General features: G+C 39.3%; 1 protein-coding gene across 3 annotated transcripts in view; it reads left to right on the top strand.

The window, feature by feature from the left end:
* Window positions 1-16256, top strand: part of cgnl1 (cingulin-like 1) — a 35390-nt gene extending 19134 nt beyond the window's left edge. For all 3 annotated transcript variants that reach the window (XM_079584233.1, XM_079584232.1, XM_079584234.1), the window contains exons 9-19: window positions 3388-3594; window positions 3879-3983; window positions 4978-5130; window positions 5386-5556; window positions 8113-8271; window positions 8387-8476; window positions 11354-11437; window positions 11565-11689; window positions 11791-11899; window positions 12098-12261; window positions 14997-16256. In XM_079584233.1, coding sequence (XP_079440359.1) covers window positions 3388-3594; window positions 3879-3983; window positions 4978-5130; window positions 5386-5556; window positions 8113-8271; window positions 8387-8476; window positions 11354-11437; window positions 11565-11689; window positions 11791-11899; window positions 12098-12261; window positions 14997-15150 — 1521 coding nt within the window. In that variant the 3' untranslated portion in view covers window positions 15151-16256. The remainder of the gene's footprint in view (window positions 1-3387; window positions 3595-3878; window positions 3984-4977; window positions 5131-5385; window positions 5557-8112; window positions 8272-8386; window positions 8477-11353; window positions 11438-11564; window positions 11690-11790; window positions 11900-12097; window positions 12262-14996) is intronic.
* Window positions 16257-19329: the final 3073 nt, after the last annotated feature.

Raw genomic sequence — 19329 nt, 5'->3', positions numbered from 1 at the left:
GAGTAGTACATTTGTAAATGGTGTGACGATGGCAGTCCATTTGGTGCTGGGATTGACCTGTGATTACATTTTGCTTTTGCATTCTGGATGGCTTTAAGATTATGTTGTACCCTGTCAGATTATAAATCTGACATGTAAACTTGAATGATTTGAGAGTGGATTAAAGAGGTTTAACTCTTTGGAAGTACTGTGCTGCATGTGAAGGAGAAAATCATGGTGAATTTGGTGTGGCTTTAGGCAGGTTTATTAGTTTCACTGAAGGTTTAGGCAATAAACGGTGCTGTGAAGATTTAGGCCGCAAAGCTTCAGGACACTCTGTATCCTTGCTTGGAGTTCATGAACTGATTGTGATTCTCCTGCCATTGTTATTCTCAAGTTTCTAAACACTCACAATGCTGGTTAATGCCCAACTATACATAAACAGCCCGAGCAGGCTAGAGCACCATTCAGACCACACGGCTTTCTCTGAGACTTTGAAATGCCTCTGTCAAGAAAAGAAGCTCAGGAACAAACATTGCTCCTCTCTGCCCTTCCCTTTCTATCTCTTTCTGCTCTTCAAAGCCCTGACTGCGGGAACTGGGGCATGGAGGGAAAGAGAACGTGTATACAAAAAAAAGAGTTTAATCACTTTCACCCAATGCAACAGTTTCTCAGCACTATCCTCGTGTCCTGTAGCTTATCAGTACTAAAATGTCTCACTCCAAGTAAAGGGAAGAGAATATTGCCACAATTAAACCGCTGTAACCTTCTCTGAAGGACACAGACATCATGATAAGCCACCTCATGTCGAGCTGCAGCTTTTCTGAAGACAAAAATGTTAATATTTACAATTTGAAAAGGTCACTGCTTACTAAACTTTGTCAGTGAATGTTATCTCCTGCAGTTTTGCAAGCGTAGAGTATGTTGTTTTATGCTAGGTACATATTAGCGAGGCATCACCTTCTGGCCTCTGTAGTTTAGGGGTGGTGGTGTGGCGTAACAGACGTTTTGGTTTGTTTTGGGGGTGGGTGGTCATGGTTATTTTGGGAGGTATCATAGTTAATGAGTTAAGCATTACTGACCAGTAAGGCCAGCGGGGAGAGAGAGGGAAGGGTTCTTAAAGGGGCTTCAGGACTTTGAACTGCAAGCAAAACTGACATAAATCCACCCTGGTCTGCTAATGAGTCACTGTGTTGTGAGTTGCTGTGTTAGGGTTGGATTGACTTTACATTAACACACACACACACACACACACACACACACAAACACACACACAAACAGCTGTGTGTTGTCATCTGGATGTTCACTGATCATAGGGTTTGCAATGGTAGTTCCACTCCATTAGGACACAGGTATTTTAGACACTGTCTATATTATTTTGATCTAAGGCATTTACTTCTGTGAATTCTAAAAAGCACATTGGAAATTTGTAAAAACAAAAACAAAACAAAAAACGTACGTTTGTTTTGTTTAAGCTAGTTGCCAGGGCAACATTTCTGAAATTATTTAGTTTCACTTGATGTACTAAATTAAAACGGAAATAAAAAATACTAGTAACAACTTGTACATAATTAAAAAACATTTTTTTAAAGAATGACAAAAACACACAACAAAATTACTTAAACCTTAACTTAACGAAAATATCAAAATAAAAATAAGAACTCATTTGAAATGTTAATTAAAAACTATAATAGTATCTCAGTGGTAGTGAAATAACACTGGCTAGGACTTGTTTTTTTGTTTAGCTATAATTGAAGTATTGTCTTTGTCCACAGTTGCAAACAGTGGATGGTTAAACCAGTTGGGTGACATTTCTCTCATGCATAGCAAACGATCTACCTGCTCATCCAGTTCTGGGTCCATCCGTGTTGTGTGTAATCTTTGAGCTGTCATCAACAGGATAAAGAATCCTTCGTTGCATGACAGCTGTCTCGGTTTGTTAGCTGAAATCCCCGCAAGGAGTTCTGAATGTGTTGGTTTGGGTGTCTTTGTCCATGGGTGTCTAAATTGCAGAATGAGTTTGAAATGGCACAATGCATTTACACGTACCGCAGCTCTACAGGACAGTCTCGCTTATTCATAAAAGTTGGCGAAGAAGAACGCCGAGTGCTCTGTAATACTGGCCGAGCAAAAGCACAAACCAGACAAAGAGGCAGCCACCAACAGAGCACAGCCTAATTAAGGAACTTGTTCACGTTCGGAGACGGCTGCTGAACCCGTAACTCGTCAAAAGGCTTAAGGAATCAGGAAACTGTATATGTTGAGTCATTGAGAAACTGAAGGAGACATGCTTAGCTGACTCTAAATGGACGGCGCTAATAAATCGTACAGGGTCGTTCAGTTTAACCTCACCTCTGTTGCCTGTGATTCACTGCATTTATATTGGCCCACATCATTTAAGAGGGTGTCAAAGGTCAGAGGCCTGTTGCCCTACACTCACTTTTCCATTAGACGCATTCAGTTCTAGGAGTTCATTGACTCTTCATGTCTACTGCAGCTCCTGCACTACGGTCTAAAATTGACTATAATCCACTAAGACAATTGTGGTTTTTTTGTGACAAACAGCGCAAGTGATTGTGTTGGTTGCAGCATCATATATGAGATCATTCTCTGTCTCTGGGTGAAACTGTCCCACAAAAACAGTGATTCATGACTGATAGTGTTTTCTTTCTTCCTCATTTCATTCTAATGGCTTAGAGGGATAGTTCACCCAAAAAATTTAATTAGCCCATGATTTACTCATCCTCAAGTCATCCTAGGGTGTATATGACATTCTTCTTTCAGACGAATACAATCGTAGTTATATTAAAAGTTTTCCTGGCTCTTCCAAGCTTTATAATGGCAGTGATCGGCTGTATGTTTTTTGAAGTCCATCAAAGTACATCCATCCATGATTAAAGTGCTCCACGCAGCCCTGGGGGGTAATAAAGGCCTTCTGAAGCGAAGCGAACTGATATTCCAAGTTGAAATAATATTTCACAATATTACTGTTTTAACTGTATTTTTCATCAAAAAAATGCAGCCTTGGTGAGCATAAGAGACTTCTTTCAAAAACTTTTAAAAAATCTTACCAACTACATGTCGCTACAGGAAGTTCTAGAGAAAAGAAAGTCTAGATAGACGGCCAAGATATTCTCTTAAGTATACGGTTTGTATAACTTTGAATCATCCACATTGCTTACACCAGCAAGGGTCAGTGTGTAATGTGAACCATGTAGTGTTGCAGTTTCTAAAAAAATGTTGCTGGGTAACTGCCATTTTTAATTAATCGCAAAACCAATTTTACTTGCATCTGGTGTTAATTTTGGAGCCTGAATGAAACTATGTAGGTTTTCAAGTCAAGATGATTGTGCGTAGTGTACGTATATGTAACACTCTCTATCTTTGTTTTGTGCTCTCTCTATCTAGAACAATGTTACAGCCAATAAGGAGAGGGAGGAAGTGGAGGTAGCAAAGAAGATGTCCGAGGGCCAGGCAGGCCGTCTGTCTCAGGAGTTGGAGAGACTTCGCAGGAGGGCACATGAGCTGGAGAACGAAGTGGCCAAACTCAACCGCATCATTGATGAAGCCAAGCTGCAGGAGAGCAGGCTGGGGGAGCGAGCTGGCCGCCTGGAGGTACTTTCAATTCTCTCTTTGATTTGAGTGTGAAAAAGAAACACTTATATACACTTATATATATACAATACGCATTTATACCAATTAGATTTATATTGCATTCTAATGGTTACATTGACCTGAGGCCGTTTCCCTAGACGAAGACTAAGATTGTCCTGTCGGGAATTCCATCAACATTGATTCCCTGTTAATTCTTCCCCTTTAGTCTGAGAGAAATGCTTAATCTGTGTCTAGAAAAGCAGACACAGAATTAAAACATCTGTAATGTGTTTGTTTGTTACTAGAAAGAAAAAAGGCAGTTGGAGGAGTCTCTCGCTGAGGTCAGGGAACAGGAAGAGGAAATGACCCGTGCAAACCATGCGCTTACCACTCGCCTAGAGGATGTGCAGGTGAGACCTGGGATGCCCAACTTTGAGCAGGAGCTGAGATATTAAAGGGGTGGTTCAGGATTTTGGACATCAGACCTCATTTTCAAGTGAGCCTGGTTGTTATTCATCAGTGGAGACAGTTTTCAAAAAAATGTATCCAGTCCGTCCAGTTGCATAGTTTGCCGGTGCTAGGCTAGCGCGAGTCAACGGTATGCGCTAGCCTGCCATTAAACACAGTTTTACCCACTCCGCAGTACACTAAAATCAAATAAATTATAACGCCAGACTGTCGATGTAAATGTCTGTGGAGAGAATAATGTTAGAAATCAAACTACTCTTTCATTGCATTGCAATTACAATTTCGAAATGCACAACAAATCACCATGTTGCCAATTCCTTAGTTTACAATCGAATGTTTTTCAATATCGTTGTTCAATGCTACTACTAGCTAGCTAGACGTCCCGACTGTAGTGCGCTTCGGTTCTGTGTTTACTTTTCGGGCGCAGTACTACTAACCGGAGCAAAGTAAAATTCCGCCGCTGCTGAGAAACTAGTTCCTGTAAATGTAATGCAATCATTGAGATGCAAGAGTACTTTGATTTCTAACATTATTCTCTCAACAGACATTTACATCGATAGTCGTTATAATTTATTTGCTTTTGGTGTACTGTGGAGTGGGTAAAACGGTTTTTAATGGCAGGCTAGCGCATACCGTTGACTCGCGCTAGCCTAGCACTGGCGAACTATGCAACTGTAAGGACTCGATGAATTTTTTTGAAAACTGTCTCCACTGATGAATAACAACCAGAATTAGTGGTGAGACGGTAATATTTCTTTAATATTCCCTCTCATTTTTAAACCTTCTGAAATGTATGTTTTTTTTTCTTTCGTTTTGGTCACACAGTGTCAAAGCTATCTTAACATCAAACCGACAATCAGAGTAGAATTACTGTTTCAATAATTGGCCTAAGTGAAGTCATGCTTTAATTGATAATTGATACTTTTCCATCCATAGAGAAACTTGACCAAAATGACTCAAGAGCACCATGAGCTGCAAGAGCGACTGAAGGAGGAGAAGAGTCAGAAAGAGCAGTTTAAAAACACCAAGAATGAGATTGAAGATGAGAGAAGGCTGCTGGACCGAACTGTGGAGAAACTTCAACGGGAGGTGAGAGACTGGACTTTACCCTGAATGATGATGTGCTTTTTTTTAATCATGTAAAGGTCTTAATAAACTTTTAAATTAGTTTTTGTCATGCTTTATTTTGAATTCACTGAGGAACACAAAACCTGAGCTGGTTATACAACTTTAGTGTGATTGGTGTCACCGACACCTGGGGTGAAGCTGATAAATTTGAGGAATTGACAAATTTAGTTTTCCTCTGTCCTATTGGTTTTTCAATCTCTCTCTCTGTCTGTGTAGATGAATGAGATAGTGGAGGCGTCTCAGAGCTCAACTCAGGAGCTGCAGGAGCAGATAGACATGTATAAGGAGAAGAACCGGAGGGAGATGGCAGAGCTGCAGAAACAGCTGAGAGAGGGAGGACTGGAGCTGGAGAAATCCCGTCTTACCGCCAAGACCCTTCAGGAGGAGGTGGGTGGGGGAGGGCGGCTAAAGTTCAGCAAAAACTACCAACCTGAAGCCAAGTCGAAAAAACAGCAGATCTTTTCTAAATCCTGAAATGCACATGTTAAAAAAAACTTGACTGGACTAAACCAGCTTGGTCTGAGCCACACCTGCTTAAATTAAGGCCCAATCCGACCAAGAACGATAACTATAACCATAAGCGTACATTAGTGTGGACACTAACACACCGGTAGTTATGTTTGTTATAAGTGTGCACTGAAGTTATGTCTTCTGCCGCTTTAAAAGCTCAATCTCTTTCAAATCGGTGGATTCTTATTGGCTGTCAATGTTTTTAGCATGGTTTAGCTGGAAAAAATCATTCTGAAAGGGATTTCAGTGATATTGAACGTTATAGTTTTAGTGTGCTGTGGACTTCCCTATTATTGAATTTGAATGATTATTAAAACGTTTATAGTTGTATATCTTGAACTTTGTTTACATACTCGTATACTTTATAAACCTTGGTGGACCTAATCCCTTAAAAAAATACTAAGATTTTAAAGGAGGAAAGTGCTACAAAATCATGTAAAAATGTCCAAAACCATGGTATTACCATGGTACATGTCCAAGAATGTCCTCTTATGCAGTTTGTTTGACTTGGAATGCAGATAGGAAAATCCCATTTTATTGGTGCGATTATCCAAGCTAAACGTTTGAGAACGAAACACAGGAGCGTGTCAGTGTTTAAGCCCTTATGCTCAGAGTTTATTGTCTATTTATCCAACAGAACTAAAAAATCATGTAAATATGGGAAGAGTGTCTAGCCAAAGTGAAGTTTGCATTTCTTGAAAACCACGTGTTTCTGAAGAAGCATAACAGTCAGCTGGAGTTATATTTCAATGTAAATTCCGTCAAATGCCGTGGTAAATATAATTTGCATAACTTGTTATTCAGTTGCTGTCTCTGTCTCTCTGGAGATGAATATCCTCATATCAACTATCTCGGTGTCAAACATCTGGAATGTTCCTTGCCACCATTAATCACCGGCCGACATTCTTTTGGCAGATCAGATTTTTCAGTCACTTCAGTTCCCATTCGCAGTCCCTGTCTTTCAGTTTATATACTCAACAACCCCAAGTGGGACTGACCTTTGACCTCTGCTGTTATGCGCTTTAACCCTGTCAGCACTGTGGCATTTGAGGAATGTTATTGTTTGATATGAGAATCAGGCATTATAGGTCATCCCTGTGAATGAGGTCCCATGGAACAGTGGGGACTGGACCCATCCCCCCTCCCCCCATCTCATTAACACTTTATGAGCTGAGAACAAGAGTGTAAAATGGCCTGCTTTCAGCACTCACTGACTGACTGTAATTCTGTGCTGCTGCCTGTCAAATATCAGTTCATGGGGGGAGAAGGGAAGAGAGCGTCAAAAAGAATGATACAAAGAAAAGCAAACAGTAAAAAGAAGAAAGGAGTGAGACATCCTCCTCTGCACAGCTGTGTGTGAAGGAAGAGAAGGATGCTGTGTTCCCGTGGGGAGTGTTGGGTCTGAGCGATGATGACCTGCTGACACCTCATCCTCCCAGAATTCCATCGTACACATGTTCTCCTCTCTGACACACTCTCCTCATACAGATCATGACCTCAATCCTACAGCTGTTTCCTCTGGAGCGATACACCTCTGCTGATAGCTTCTATAAAGCCAAATCGCACACATCTAAACCTGATATATGCTTCTTACATGCAGTATACACAGTTACTCATTTTAGTCTGCTTCCCTGAGTATTTCTTACCCAGTTTCTTCTTTAAAATCACATCAAGCTCAAAATATTTTTTTTGCGTACACTTCACATGCGTTTTACTTCCCTCTTCTTGACAAAGGCAGCATCTTGTGGCCAAAAATGTAACTGCAACAACAGGACAGCAAAAGGTTGAACTCATGTAAAAAAGAGAGATTCATAGCACAGCATGTTGCACAGCATGAATATCATGGTTCAAATTAAATTGTAATGATGTTTAGATGGACTTATATATATATTTATATATATATGCATACATAAACACGGATCAGAACCATGCTGATATAGAGCCATATCACACTTCTGCTCCTGTGATATATATAAATTAAAAATAAAATGTTGTTTATAATATTTTATATTATAAATCCTTCACCACTTACACTGCCGTTCAAAAGCTTGGGGTCAGTAGTTTTGTTTTGTTTTAAGAAATTGATACTTAAATTCAGCAAGGATGCATTAAATTGGACAAAAAAGTGACAGAAATAATCAGTAAATAATTGTATAAAGTTACAAATATAATGTTTCTATTTCAAATAAATTCTGTTCTTTTGAAATGTCTATTCATCAAAAAAAAATCAAATAAATGCAGATTTGGTGAGCATAAGATACTTCATTTTAAAAACATAAAAAAATCTTTGTGCCTATCTATCATTATAAATCCCTCTCCATTTATGGCTTATTTAATTATGCTTTCAGATACTAATAAGAGTGTAACACTGTCTGATCACATCTTTACCAAATTAAAGCGAGACTAGAATGTGAATGTGTTTGTGTGTTTCAGCTGGCTCATGTGCAGGAGGATCTACGTCAGTGTCAGAAAGGCCGAGATGAAGCGCTGCAGAGAGTGAAGGACCTGGAGCAGAAGGTTTTTGAACTGGAGGTCGAGACCGAGACCAAAGCCCACTCGAACGACAAAACCAGACAAGTCAAAGTCTTGGAGGTGCAGCACTAATAGAGACATGTCTTCTTTTTACTGTCATCAGCTTCTTATTGAACCACTGACTGTTGTAATGTAAATTTGTTGTAATGTACAAGGTGTTTTTATCTGTCAATAGGACCGTCTGTCTGCGGTAGAGGTTGAGCTGGAGGAGGAGAGACAGAGTGGAGACTTGCTGATGGAGAGAATAGACAGAGGAAGAGAACAGGTGAGATACTCGCATTTGTTGTTAATATTTGACAATAAACAGTGAAATGGTTACAATTATCCAACGACACAAACGGAAATATGGGAAATATGCAGTGACCAAAACTATCTTTATTTTGGATTGTTTAAGTCTAAATTACAGCTCTTATTTATGAGGTGCATCCTAGGGAATGAATGCTGGACACTTGTTGGCTACATTTTCCTCACTATCTCATCCATTTAAATAGTTTAAGATATTAGTTTCTAATAAAAATGTGTCCAACAAGCGTTTAATCATAAGCATTTTGATTAAAATGTTTTTACGATCAAGCTTTTTTAGTGCTATGCACATGAGATGATGTTAAAAAGCTGGCATTTTTGCATTTACCTTAAAATCAACTGTAGAAATGCATGAATACAATTTTGATTCATGTCTGTGCTGCTCAAAATGTAGATTGAGGTGTTTTCAAGTACTTTATTACAAGCCACACACACACACACACTGTTCAATGCTGGTAAAATACAAGTGACGGAATTAAACTTGAACGCTTGATCCACTGTTTCTTCTTTTTTAAGAGATTCTTCTTTAAAAGTTGCACTCAAGATTCAGAGTTAATTCACACCGGAGTGAGAGAAAGATGAAGTGGGAGTGCATTGTAAATGGAGCTTGCGTAATCGTTCTCTTTGGCAGCCTGCCTCTTGGTGAAAGAGTGCCCGTCTGAATATCAGGCATCAATTAAGAGCTCTCTCTAAAGCTTTACTTTGGCCAAAATATGCAAGAGGCCAGTCATCTCAAGTCGGCCAGTGGCAAAGCTCACTCTGAATGTGTTTTGTTGAAACATCCAGAATTGCCAAAGCAGAGGTTTAATAGAGCAAGGGGCCGGAGAGAATTCTTCCTTCCTGACCGATAAGGCCGGGAAGGGAACATTTTTGATGCATGTTTCCTAAGAAACAAGGTCTGTTCTACAATGTCAGTCTTAAAGTGGTCCTTTGTTGCCTTTTATGGAAGCAAGACAGACTTTTATGTGTACTTGTGTACTCGTTTTTTGAAACGAGCTATTTAATTTCAGGATCATGCATCATTTGGTTGGACCCATGGCTTTTTGAACTTGGACCTTTTCAAACTTTCTTCACAAGCAGCCCAAATTTGTCTCCTCGCTTATTGTTTCCAAAAGCTAATCTGGCGCGTTGGTCCGCTTGCACCTGTCGCGCTACATTTAGACCTCTTAAAAAGCGGCAAATCTAGACCAGGGCTGAAGACGTGATTAATAGATTATGAAAGAGAGGAGCGTGTGAGCTTTTTTTAATTGTCTGGAAATAGAGAATCGAGGCAAACGTAATGACACAATAGTGTTACGCTAAGGCCGAGGTGAGTTTGTGTGGAAACAGTAGAGGGCTCTGTGGAGACGGGGTGGGTTACAGAAGTGGAGGGTGGTGTCAGGATGGGCACACCTGCGTCCATGGCAGCAGGTGCATGAGCGGCTGTCTAAATGAGAGTAATCTCCCGCTCTTTGCTCACATGCTCTCTCTCTCCCTCTCTCTCTCTGTCTGTATCGCTCTCGTGCTTTGATTAGTTTCAGTGTGTTTTCTGCTCTGCTGACGCAGCGCCCTGCAGGGTAGAGCGGCGCGCGCGGCCCATCCCTCATCCCGGAGCCCCGCTGTCACACGCTAATTGGCATAAAATATCTTCCACTCTTAGCGCCTGGCAGCAGACAAAAAGAGCCATCTTCTCTCCATCGATCGATTTTCTTTTTCTCCTTTTCAATCTTTATCTTTTCTTCCATATCTGTCTTCACTGTCTTAAGGCAAGTTTTTAACATCTTTTGTGCATTTAATGCTTTGGAAGACTGGGGGTCCACGAGAAATAATGTCTGTTTGGAGAATTTCCAATGTGCTTTGTAAATTAATTATATAATTATTATAGAGAAATGTGAACATTCGATTTAGGTAATTATATATATTTTTTTAAGAGTAAACCGCTGTACATGATGTTATTGCTCCAAGTATTATCCATGATATTTTAACATATCAATTTGAGAAAAAAAAATGCTAGAAAGTAGCACAACTGTTTTCAACATTGATAATAAGAAATGTTTCTTGAGCAGCAAATCAGCATATTAGCATTTCATGATGAGGTCATGTGACACTGAAAATGGGAGTAAAGGCCCGTTCACACCAAGAACTACAACCATATCTATATTAGCATTCATATCGGTCTGTTTTTTTAAAGCGCACACTCCAGTTTTGTCGTCTGCCGTTTTAAATGCTCGCACTCTTTAAAGCAGAATGTACTCTGATTGGCTGTCAATGTTTTTATTGTTTATCAAAAATCGTTCTGAAAGTCATTTCAACGATATCCTTTCTCTGTGCCATTATCGTTATAGTTGTGGTGTGGACTATTCTTTTATATTTAGAATGATTTTATCATTATAGTTCTCTTCTTTAGTGTGAACGGGCCTTAGTTGTTTGTGAAACTTCAGCTTTGCCATCACAGGAATAAATTAAATTTTTTTAAATATATTCAAATAGAAGTGTTATTTTAAATGACACAATATTACTATTTTTACTGTATTTTTGACCAAATAAATGCAGTCCTGGTGAGCATAAATAAAATTATTTAAAAATCATACTGACTATAAACTTTTGAACAATAGTGTATCACCAAATTATTTGCTTTTTTAAATTAATTATCATATAAATTATCATGAAAACATAAATCTTATGGTATTTTAGGACTCCTAATTCCAAATGTGTGAAGCAAAATGTAAAGAACAGACAAGATGGTGAAATCTTCACAAACAACTGGCATGTTTTTAGCTGTGGAGGAGGTTGTTATTGTTGGTGTGTTGCGTTAGGGAGGTTTGCCATTAATGTTTGTTTCGCTGTGCTTGTGTGACAGTTGGAGCAGATGAGGAATGAGCTGATGCAGGAGAGAGCCAGCAGACAGGATGTGGAGTGTGACAAAATCTCCCTGGAGAGACAGGTAAAAACAACCCCGTCTGTCTCTGATCCATGCCTTAAACCACCCGTCATCTGCTCCTATAGCTCTCGACCTCTGCAAAACAGTAACATTCTTTACATATACATTCCTTTTTCTTTTCTGTGTCAAGAATAAGGATCTGAAGAGCAGGATTGCTTATCTGGAGGGATCTCACAAGCCTAGTAAAGAGGGATTGGTGGTCCAGCTGGAGAGCCGCATCCAGGAACTGGAGGAAAGACTGGAAGGAGAGGAGAGGTAAACGAGACAACTAGTGTGCTAGACGTCACATCATTGGATTTTTGTAAAATGTCTGTTATTAAGTTTAAAAAAATGTAACTTCATTAAATATTTATTAGGGATCGAGCTAACCTGCAGCTGGCGAATCGTCGGCTTGAGCGTAAAGTGAAGGAGATGATGATGCAAGTAGATGAAGAGCATCATTCACTGCAGGATCAGAAAGATCAGGTCAGCAGCATTATGAAAGCATTTTTTTTTAAAGTGTCAATTTTCTCGCATAGATGGATTACTATAACCAAAGACTAATTCTGGAAATAATATTCAATGGGTCTTTTTAGGTATGTTGCAACACTGTGCAACTATGTTGAATTGTGATAAATCTGTAGTCAATATTGCACTTCTCTGATGTGGTGTGTATGTGTGTAGTTGAACTTGCGTCTGAAGGCTCTGAAGAGGCAGATGGATGAGGCGGAGGAGGAGATCGACCGCCTGGAACACAACAAGAAGAAACTGCAGAGAGACCTGGAGGAGCAGCAGGAAGCCAACGAACAACTCCAGAGTCAGCTCAAAACACTGCGCAGCGAGATGAGGTAACGATTCAAACCTTACTGAGGTTTATAAATGCAGTACTGCTGATCTGGGTTCATTACCACTGATGGAATGGCATCTCGCAGTATGTGCTGTTGAGATCAAGCTATACTCTTCATCTGTCTCTCCAAGTATATATGACACAATGGCTGCGTTCACACTGTCGGTTTATGGAGTTTGAATCCCGAAATGTCCCGTTCACTCAGCAACTTAACAGCAGCGTCTTGAATACTGTCTGTATAAATGTGCAATGGGAGTCAAGTCCGTATTCTCTTACCTAGGGCTGTGACGGAGGCAGTTTTTTACCACGCGGTGGTAATGGACCAACTACCGGCAGTGGTGCGGTGGTTGTTTTGAAATCAATAAAAAATTTGTGTTTGAGCAATTCCGTCAAAGAAACAACACACTAAAGCATTGAAATAAATATCAGTAAATACTGGTAACTTAAATAATATAATAAAGTTAAATATATATTTTTTTCTACTTTGTTTAATATTTCCACACAAAGACGCTTGATATACCGCTCTGCGCTTTGAGAGGGATGTGGGACTTGAGCAGGAAAGAGACCATCAATCTCTTTTCTGATATCTTCATCTTTTCTACTTGTTGTCCACCACCGCATTTGATTTTGTGCTGCCAGAGAAAGCGAATCTAAAATCACCCGTGCGTGTGAAACGCGCTTTACAAACTTGATGCGCCCGGCCTTACCATGTCTAATAACAACCACAAACTGTTTAAAAGAATTTAACGTGCATAAACGTTTATAATCCCCTTCGATAATGGGTGAGACGTGAGTGAAGATTTGGGTAAAAAAAAACAAGAGATTCCATGCAGGGATGAGTCACGGTTTTTGAATATTCGATTTGTTGATTTAATTATAGAATATCGAATAGGTTGTGTGATTATTCTCTTAAATAAAATCTCCATGTTTTCGGTTCTGATGCGGTGGTGACGCGTTAATGTAACCAGAGGGTGACGCTGCCAATAACGCACATAACAGCTGTCACAAAGAACCGGCAAAAGTAATGATTATGAATGTGTCAAATTTAGCAAGGAGACATATTAATTGTTTATTAATAAACTAGTGTTTTCTGTCAGTGTCGGGCTGCAAAGAGGAAGTTGGCGATGCTGACTCGTCATCTTCGCAGTGAACGCGTCTATAGAGAAATGCACAGTTCAGTTCATACGGAATACATAAGCAGACTGTAGGCTAGTCGGTTCTTTTCGCTTAGAATAGTTTTGTTTAAAAGTAGACAATTCAAGCTTTTTATATGGAATAACTAATCGAATATTGTTAAATTCGCTGATAATCGGGTGACCAGATTGCAAATTTATGGGCTCACGCACAACTCTCATTCGTCATGAATCCAAATTCCATGGTTTCCATGGCTGCGATGTAACATCTATTGTTTCTTTTGTAAACAAAGCTTTGTGCTTCACTCGTGTCATAATATTCATGTAAAATAGCATTCACATACAAAAAATGTGTTTAGACGGACTACCGCCGGTGCTACTCAGCCACCGGGGTGGTGCGTTTGTCAAATTTACCGGCACAGCCCTACTCTTACTAGTAACCATATAATACACACAAATTCTGACCCTTGTGGTTTTTGATACATATCCACGTCACTGCAAGTTATGTGCCGAAACCACACATGAAAACACACTGTAGACACGTGTTTGTGCATCACAAAGCGGCTCTCTCGCACTATGACGTGACAGACAAGAATGCTGTTGTCACTCCTGTAAATAACTGAACTGGGTGCAACGTAACTGTGTTAAGGACTCAAATACAGGACAGACAACTGTATTCTGCTGCTGTGTGAACATGGCCAATGTGTAACAGGGTTGGGCCGATAGACGATGCCATGGTCCCTCGATGTCATCGTCCATCGCCATGTTTCACTGTAGACATCGCCCGATGCCAATTTTTTAGACATCGCACAATATGTAATAGAATATTTGAAGGATTAAATACACATCTAATAACCTCTGCCTTTCAGAGCAAGCACATAATGCAGAAGCCAATTGTAAAAGCATTTACATTACATTTTTATTATTTTAGCCTGACTGAAATCAAAGTTGAAAATGCATGTTCACATTAAGAGATTTTATTCATTTATAATATTACTGATTGAAACTTGTGCGCAGATTCATACAATGGACAGGATTTATCATGCACTTTTTCAAAATCTTGATTTAGTTTCTGGGGTCTCCTAGAATGTTTTCATGCTTGAATGTTAAAAAACAAAAAGTATAACAAAAAAAATAATAATATTTTTCACGTATTTTACATTGCTGCACCAGTCTTCCCAGTCTGTCAGTAACGCTCTGTGCTTTTTACTAGGAGGGGCTTCATAGAGAAAGAAACTAAACAAAGTGCTCTGATTGGTCGCTGCATCTGTGTGTTGTGATTGGTCAAGAAATGTCACGCCCCTTACCATAACTACTAACTCAATCTGCAAATGCCTTGTGCGGGAATTACGTTAAATTACGATGTGTGTACATTCCTGGAAGAAAAACTCTAGACTACAAACGAGGCATTTCAGAAACTGTGCTTGCCGATAAAGAGAATCACTCCCTTTGGAGTGGACTTTGTAACTTTTGAAAACCACTTTCATGCTCAAACAGCAACATTACACACTAAAGAATGTTGAAAATGTAAAAAAGCATATAGAAAACGATACTCGCATCCTTTCGTCTAACTAAAAATGCTAATTTTTGTTAACCCACAAAGGCGCAAGAACAACTCTGGTCCAGTCCTGAACGCCGATGATGATGATGATGACGACGATGATATCAGCACTGATGGCGAGACCTACTTCAGCTCTTCATCTGGCTACAAGCGCTCCAGCAGCCAGGATGCCTTCAGCTCCAATTTCTCTCGGTGAAAACACTACTGGATACTGAGGAGGAAATATAAAGAAAGATGGAAATATGTATTTGTGCTATTATAAACTCTTTGCCACAATTTCATGTAACCATGAGCCCAATCCCAATGCCTTTTTCCTATGATCATATATTTTTGCTAGATTTTTGTACGAGTAATCTTTTATGTGTTCAACACTATTGGAAACTGTATAGCACTGTGTATATCTGCGTTAAATACAATGTTTCTCAATTCTGTTTTCTTTTTTTCTTTACTTTTCTTTTTTCTTAACTCTGCAGTTCCACTAAATACACTTGCATAAACCGCCTTTTAAATTATGCAAAAATGCCATTTGTTATTTAACTATCCGGTATGTGAAGGACTGACAGATCTTTTTCAAGAAAATTCATATAATACATAGTAAGGGAAGTATGTATGAGGGAATTTTTTTTTACATAAAAACAGTTATGGCCAAGTTTTTTTTACTTAATGAACAAGCAGATATAATGTTATTTTTCTATTCATATGAAGCTACTTTAATTTCTGTAAATTTTCAATTAATTTTCAATATTATTCCAGACATAAGCAGCTTGAAAATGTGCAGAGGTGCTCTGTTGCAACTTGCTGCACCAATCTGTACACCTGAAATGTTACATTATACTGACACATTTATGTTTCCAGGAGTTTTCGTTCCTTTCTGAAACACAAAACAGTGTTATGGATCAAATCGTATGAGCCTGTTGTATTATAGAAAACATTTATAACTGGTTTCGCTAAACCTTTATGCCACTCATGCTGCCATGTACCTGCTCAAATGTGAAAGCATCTGTGTGCCTGTTGTTTCAGAGGTGGAAGAGAAGATACGTCCTTCCTTATGCAAACATTGTATATTACTGTTCTGACAATCACCCTTTGGACACTGATGATTTGCACTGTATGTTGAAGTGAACTCTTTGTGTGTCTGGTGCTTAAATGTTGTTTAATGGGACAAAAAGCGTTGTTATTATTAGTCATTAGTGCATCTTTTTTTTTTTTAAGGTTCAAAAATGAATCCTGCCTCCTACCTCTTTGTAAACATCTACATTTAAAAAACACAAAAAGAAATAAACTCCACAGTTAATCCCATGATGCTCTGCTTGTTTTCCATTCCTTGCTTTTCTTATTTGTCCATTTACAGGGTGTATAGTTTAAAATATAATAGAAGTAAATTCCCATCAACAGTGTCATTATTGTGAATAAAATGAGTTCCTGTCTTTGCATATGTTGTCAATCCTCTAGTCCAGAGGTTCTCTACCAGGGGGCCTCTGCAAACTTCAAAGGGGCCCCAATAAGTCTTAAAATTGTTTCAATTGAGTTATTTTGCCATTTTAATTTGTAAAAACTAAAAAACAATAAAGATGTACAACATTAACCTGAGATATTTTTAAAAGTTTCTAATTATTTATTACAGCATACGTAGAGGTACATATATCAGTAGATTGGAGGGCCTTGAAATACTAAAAAGTTGAGAAGAACCACTGCTCAAGTCTAGATCCTGGTCTTATTGTGCCTTTAGCCAGAGAAACCGAACTCATATAGTTCCTCTAGAAGAGCAGAGAAAAAGAGAAATGCCTCCCCCAATGTTGAGAGAGGACTGCATATGTGCTGAGTGAATTTCAATTACAGCTGTGCACTGGAGAGGCCAGGCCTGAGTCTGAACCCCTCAACAGATCCTCTAGTCTAGGGCTAGGCTGTTGTGGGGGCGTATTACAGAAACCTTATCTTTAAGGTAAGATCTGTTAATTTAGGATTTTTCAAAAATTCGTATTACAGAAGCAAATCTTAAGTTGATTTAGGATTCGTATCATATCTTACAAACTCTCATCTTTCCTGTAGTTGGTAAATCTTAAACCCCTCCATCGAGTTCGGTAATCAACTCTCAGGTCTGTTACCAAGCAACCAACAAGCAAACAGCTGCTGTGAAGTAAAACGGAAAACCCCAAGAGATTAAAATAGAGTTACAAAATATTAAGTTGTACTTTTCATTAAGTGAAGTTTTGATAAGCTTGGTAGAAAAGGCAAATTAAGCTTACTCATTTTATTTCATAGGAGTCTGTAATTATTTGTCAGAGTTTTGTCGTCAAGATGCAGCACAATTTGTGTTCACAAAGTCGTTCCACCATCAAACATCGTTTGATGGTTCATTAATACATGTGATGCCATTCTCAGACAGCCAGGGCTATTATAATGTAATTTTTACAGTTGGCTTTCAACTTATTTTAATGTTAGAACACCATTGGGGTTGTCCTGACCTAAAGTTTGTTTAGGATGCTTCTGTAATATCCTTTTCCTATCTGTAGTAAAGATAAGATTATGCATTTAACAAATGTCATTTTGTAATAGATTTAGTCCTAAACGAGCTCCTTACTGAAATTGCCATGGTTACCAAACAGATACGATAGGATTCTAAAGTTAGGATCTTTCTGTAATGCTAATCTGTATTATTACAGCACAAAACAAAAAACATCCTGATGCGAGAGCATCTTCATGCGCAGAGATACTTGGCAAAACCAACACTCATCAAGCCAAGGCGGGGCTGTAGTGAAGATCCATTCCTGAAATTCCAAGCCCACCCCTCTCTCTCTCTCAATTCAATTCAATTCAATTCAATTCAATTCAAAATTGCTTTATTGGCATGACTGTACACAATACAATATTGCCAAAGCTTGGAATACATATAATAATTATAAACACATCAAAATAATAACATATTATAACATAACTTAAATTTAAATGTACAAATTAAATTAATTGTACAAATGAACAGTGTGACCAATTACACAGTGTGAACATTTCATACCACAGTGTTTTAACATATGCACACACATACAGACATTACTGAGGGTCACTGTGGTGGACAGTAGGGAAACGGTCACTGAGGTCAGACATACACACACACACACACACACACACACACACACACACACACACACACACACATTTACCTGCTGTCTCTCAGGCTGTGGCACACACACACGTATCTGGCAGCCAGTGCTGCGGTGTGTCCCTCTCCTAATATGATCTTGACCTGTTCTACTTCAGTCATGGCTGTAAAGTTCTGTATTGTGTGAGTGAGTTTGCTGAAGTAGAGATCTCTGACTGAACTGTATTTGTGACAGTGAAGGAGGAAGTGTGTCTCAGTCTCGATCTCTCCTGTCCTACACTGAACACACACTCTCTGCTCTCGGGGTAACCAGCTCTTTCTGTGTCTGCCGGTCTCGATGGCGAGACTGTGTTCGCTCAGCCTGTACTTGCTCAGGATCCGTCTCTGCTTTGTGTCTCTCACACTCTGGAGATATTCTTCCAGTTCATAATTTGATTTCAGAGTTCGATAGAATTGTAATTTACTTTGTGTTTTGGTTTCCTGATCCCAATGTTCCAGATATGTGTGTTTAGATTGTTTGATGATTTGGTTTATTCTGATGTGTGTGAGAGAAGCAGTGCTGGTCTGAGACTGGTCAGTGTTAGTAGAGTTAGTCGGGTTAGTGAGTCTCAGAACCAGCTGACTGAGGGAACTCTTTTCGGGGTTCAGTTCTTGGGTTTGTAGTGCTTTAAAATGTAGCGATTCTGTGGGACTTGATTTTAGATGCATCCAGAATTTGAGGGATCTTTTTTGCATATTAACAATCAATGGGAATCGGCCTAATTCTGCCCTGCATGCGTTATTGGGTGTTTTCCTTTGTAATTTTAGTATCATTTTGCAGAATTCTGTGTGTAGGGCTTCTGTTGGATGTCTGTCCCATCTAGTGTAGCTCTGATCACTGAGTGGACCCCAAACCTCACTTCCATACAGCGCAATGGGCTGAATAACACTATCAAAGATTTTACACCAGATTGGGATCGGTAATTCAATGTTTTGGAATTTTTTCTTAATTGCATATAGTGCTCTTCGAGCTTTATCTCTGAGCGCATTCACTGCCACACTGAAGCTCCCCGATGCAGTGATGACCAGGCCGAGGTAAGTGTACTGCATCGTGTGCTCTAGGCCGGTGCTGCCTAGATTGAACTGGTATCTGTGTTCCTGACATCTGGGCTTCTTCTGGAAGACCATAACGTTGGTCTTTGTGAGGTTGACTGCCAGGGCCCAGTTCTGGCAGTAGTTCTCCAGCAGGTCCAGGTGCTGCTGTAGTCCCTGTGCGGTGGGTGACAGCAGCACCAGGTC

This window comes from Phoxinus phoxinus (assembly GCF_949152265.1).
Source record: "Phoxinus phoxinus genome assembly, chromosome: 2".
Taxonomy (NCBI): domain Eukaryota; kingdom Metazoa; phylum Chordata; class Actinopteri; order Cypriniformes; family Leuciscidae; genus Phoxinus; species Phoxinus phoxinus.
Note: the sequence above shows the minus strand (reverse complement) of the source record. Positions and strands in the feature narration are given on the sequence as shown.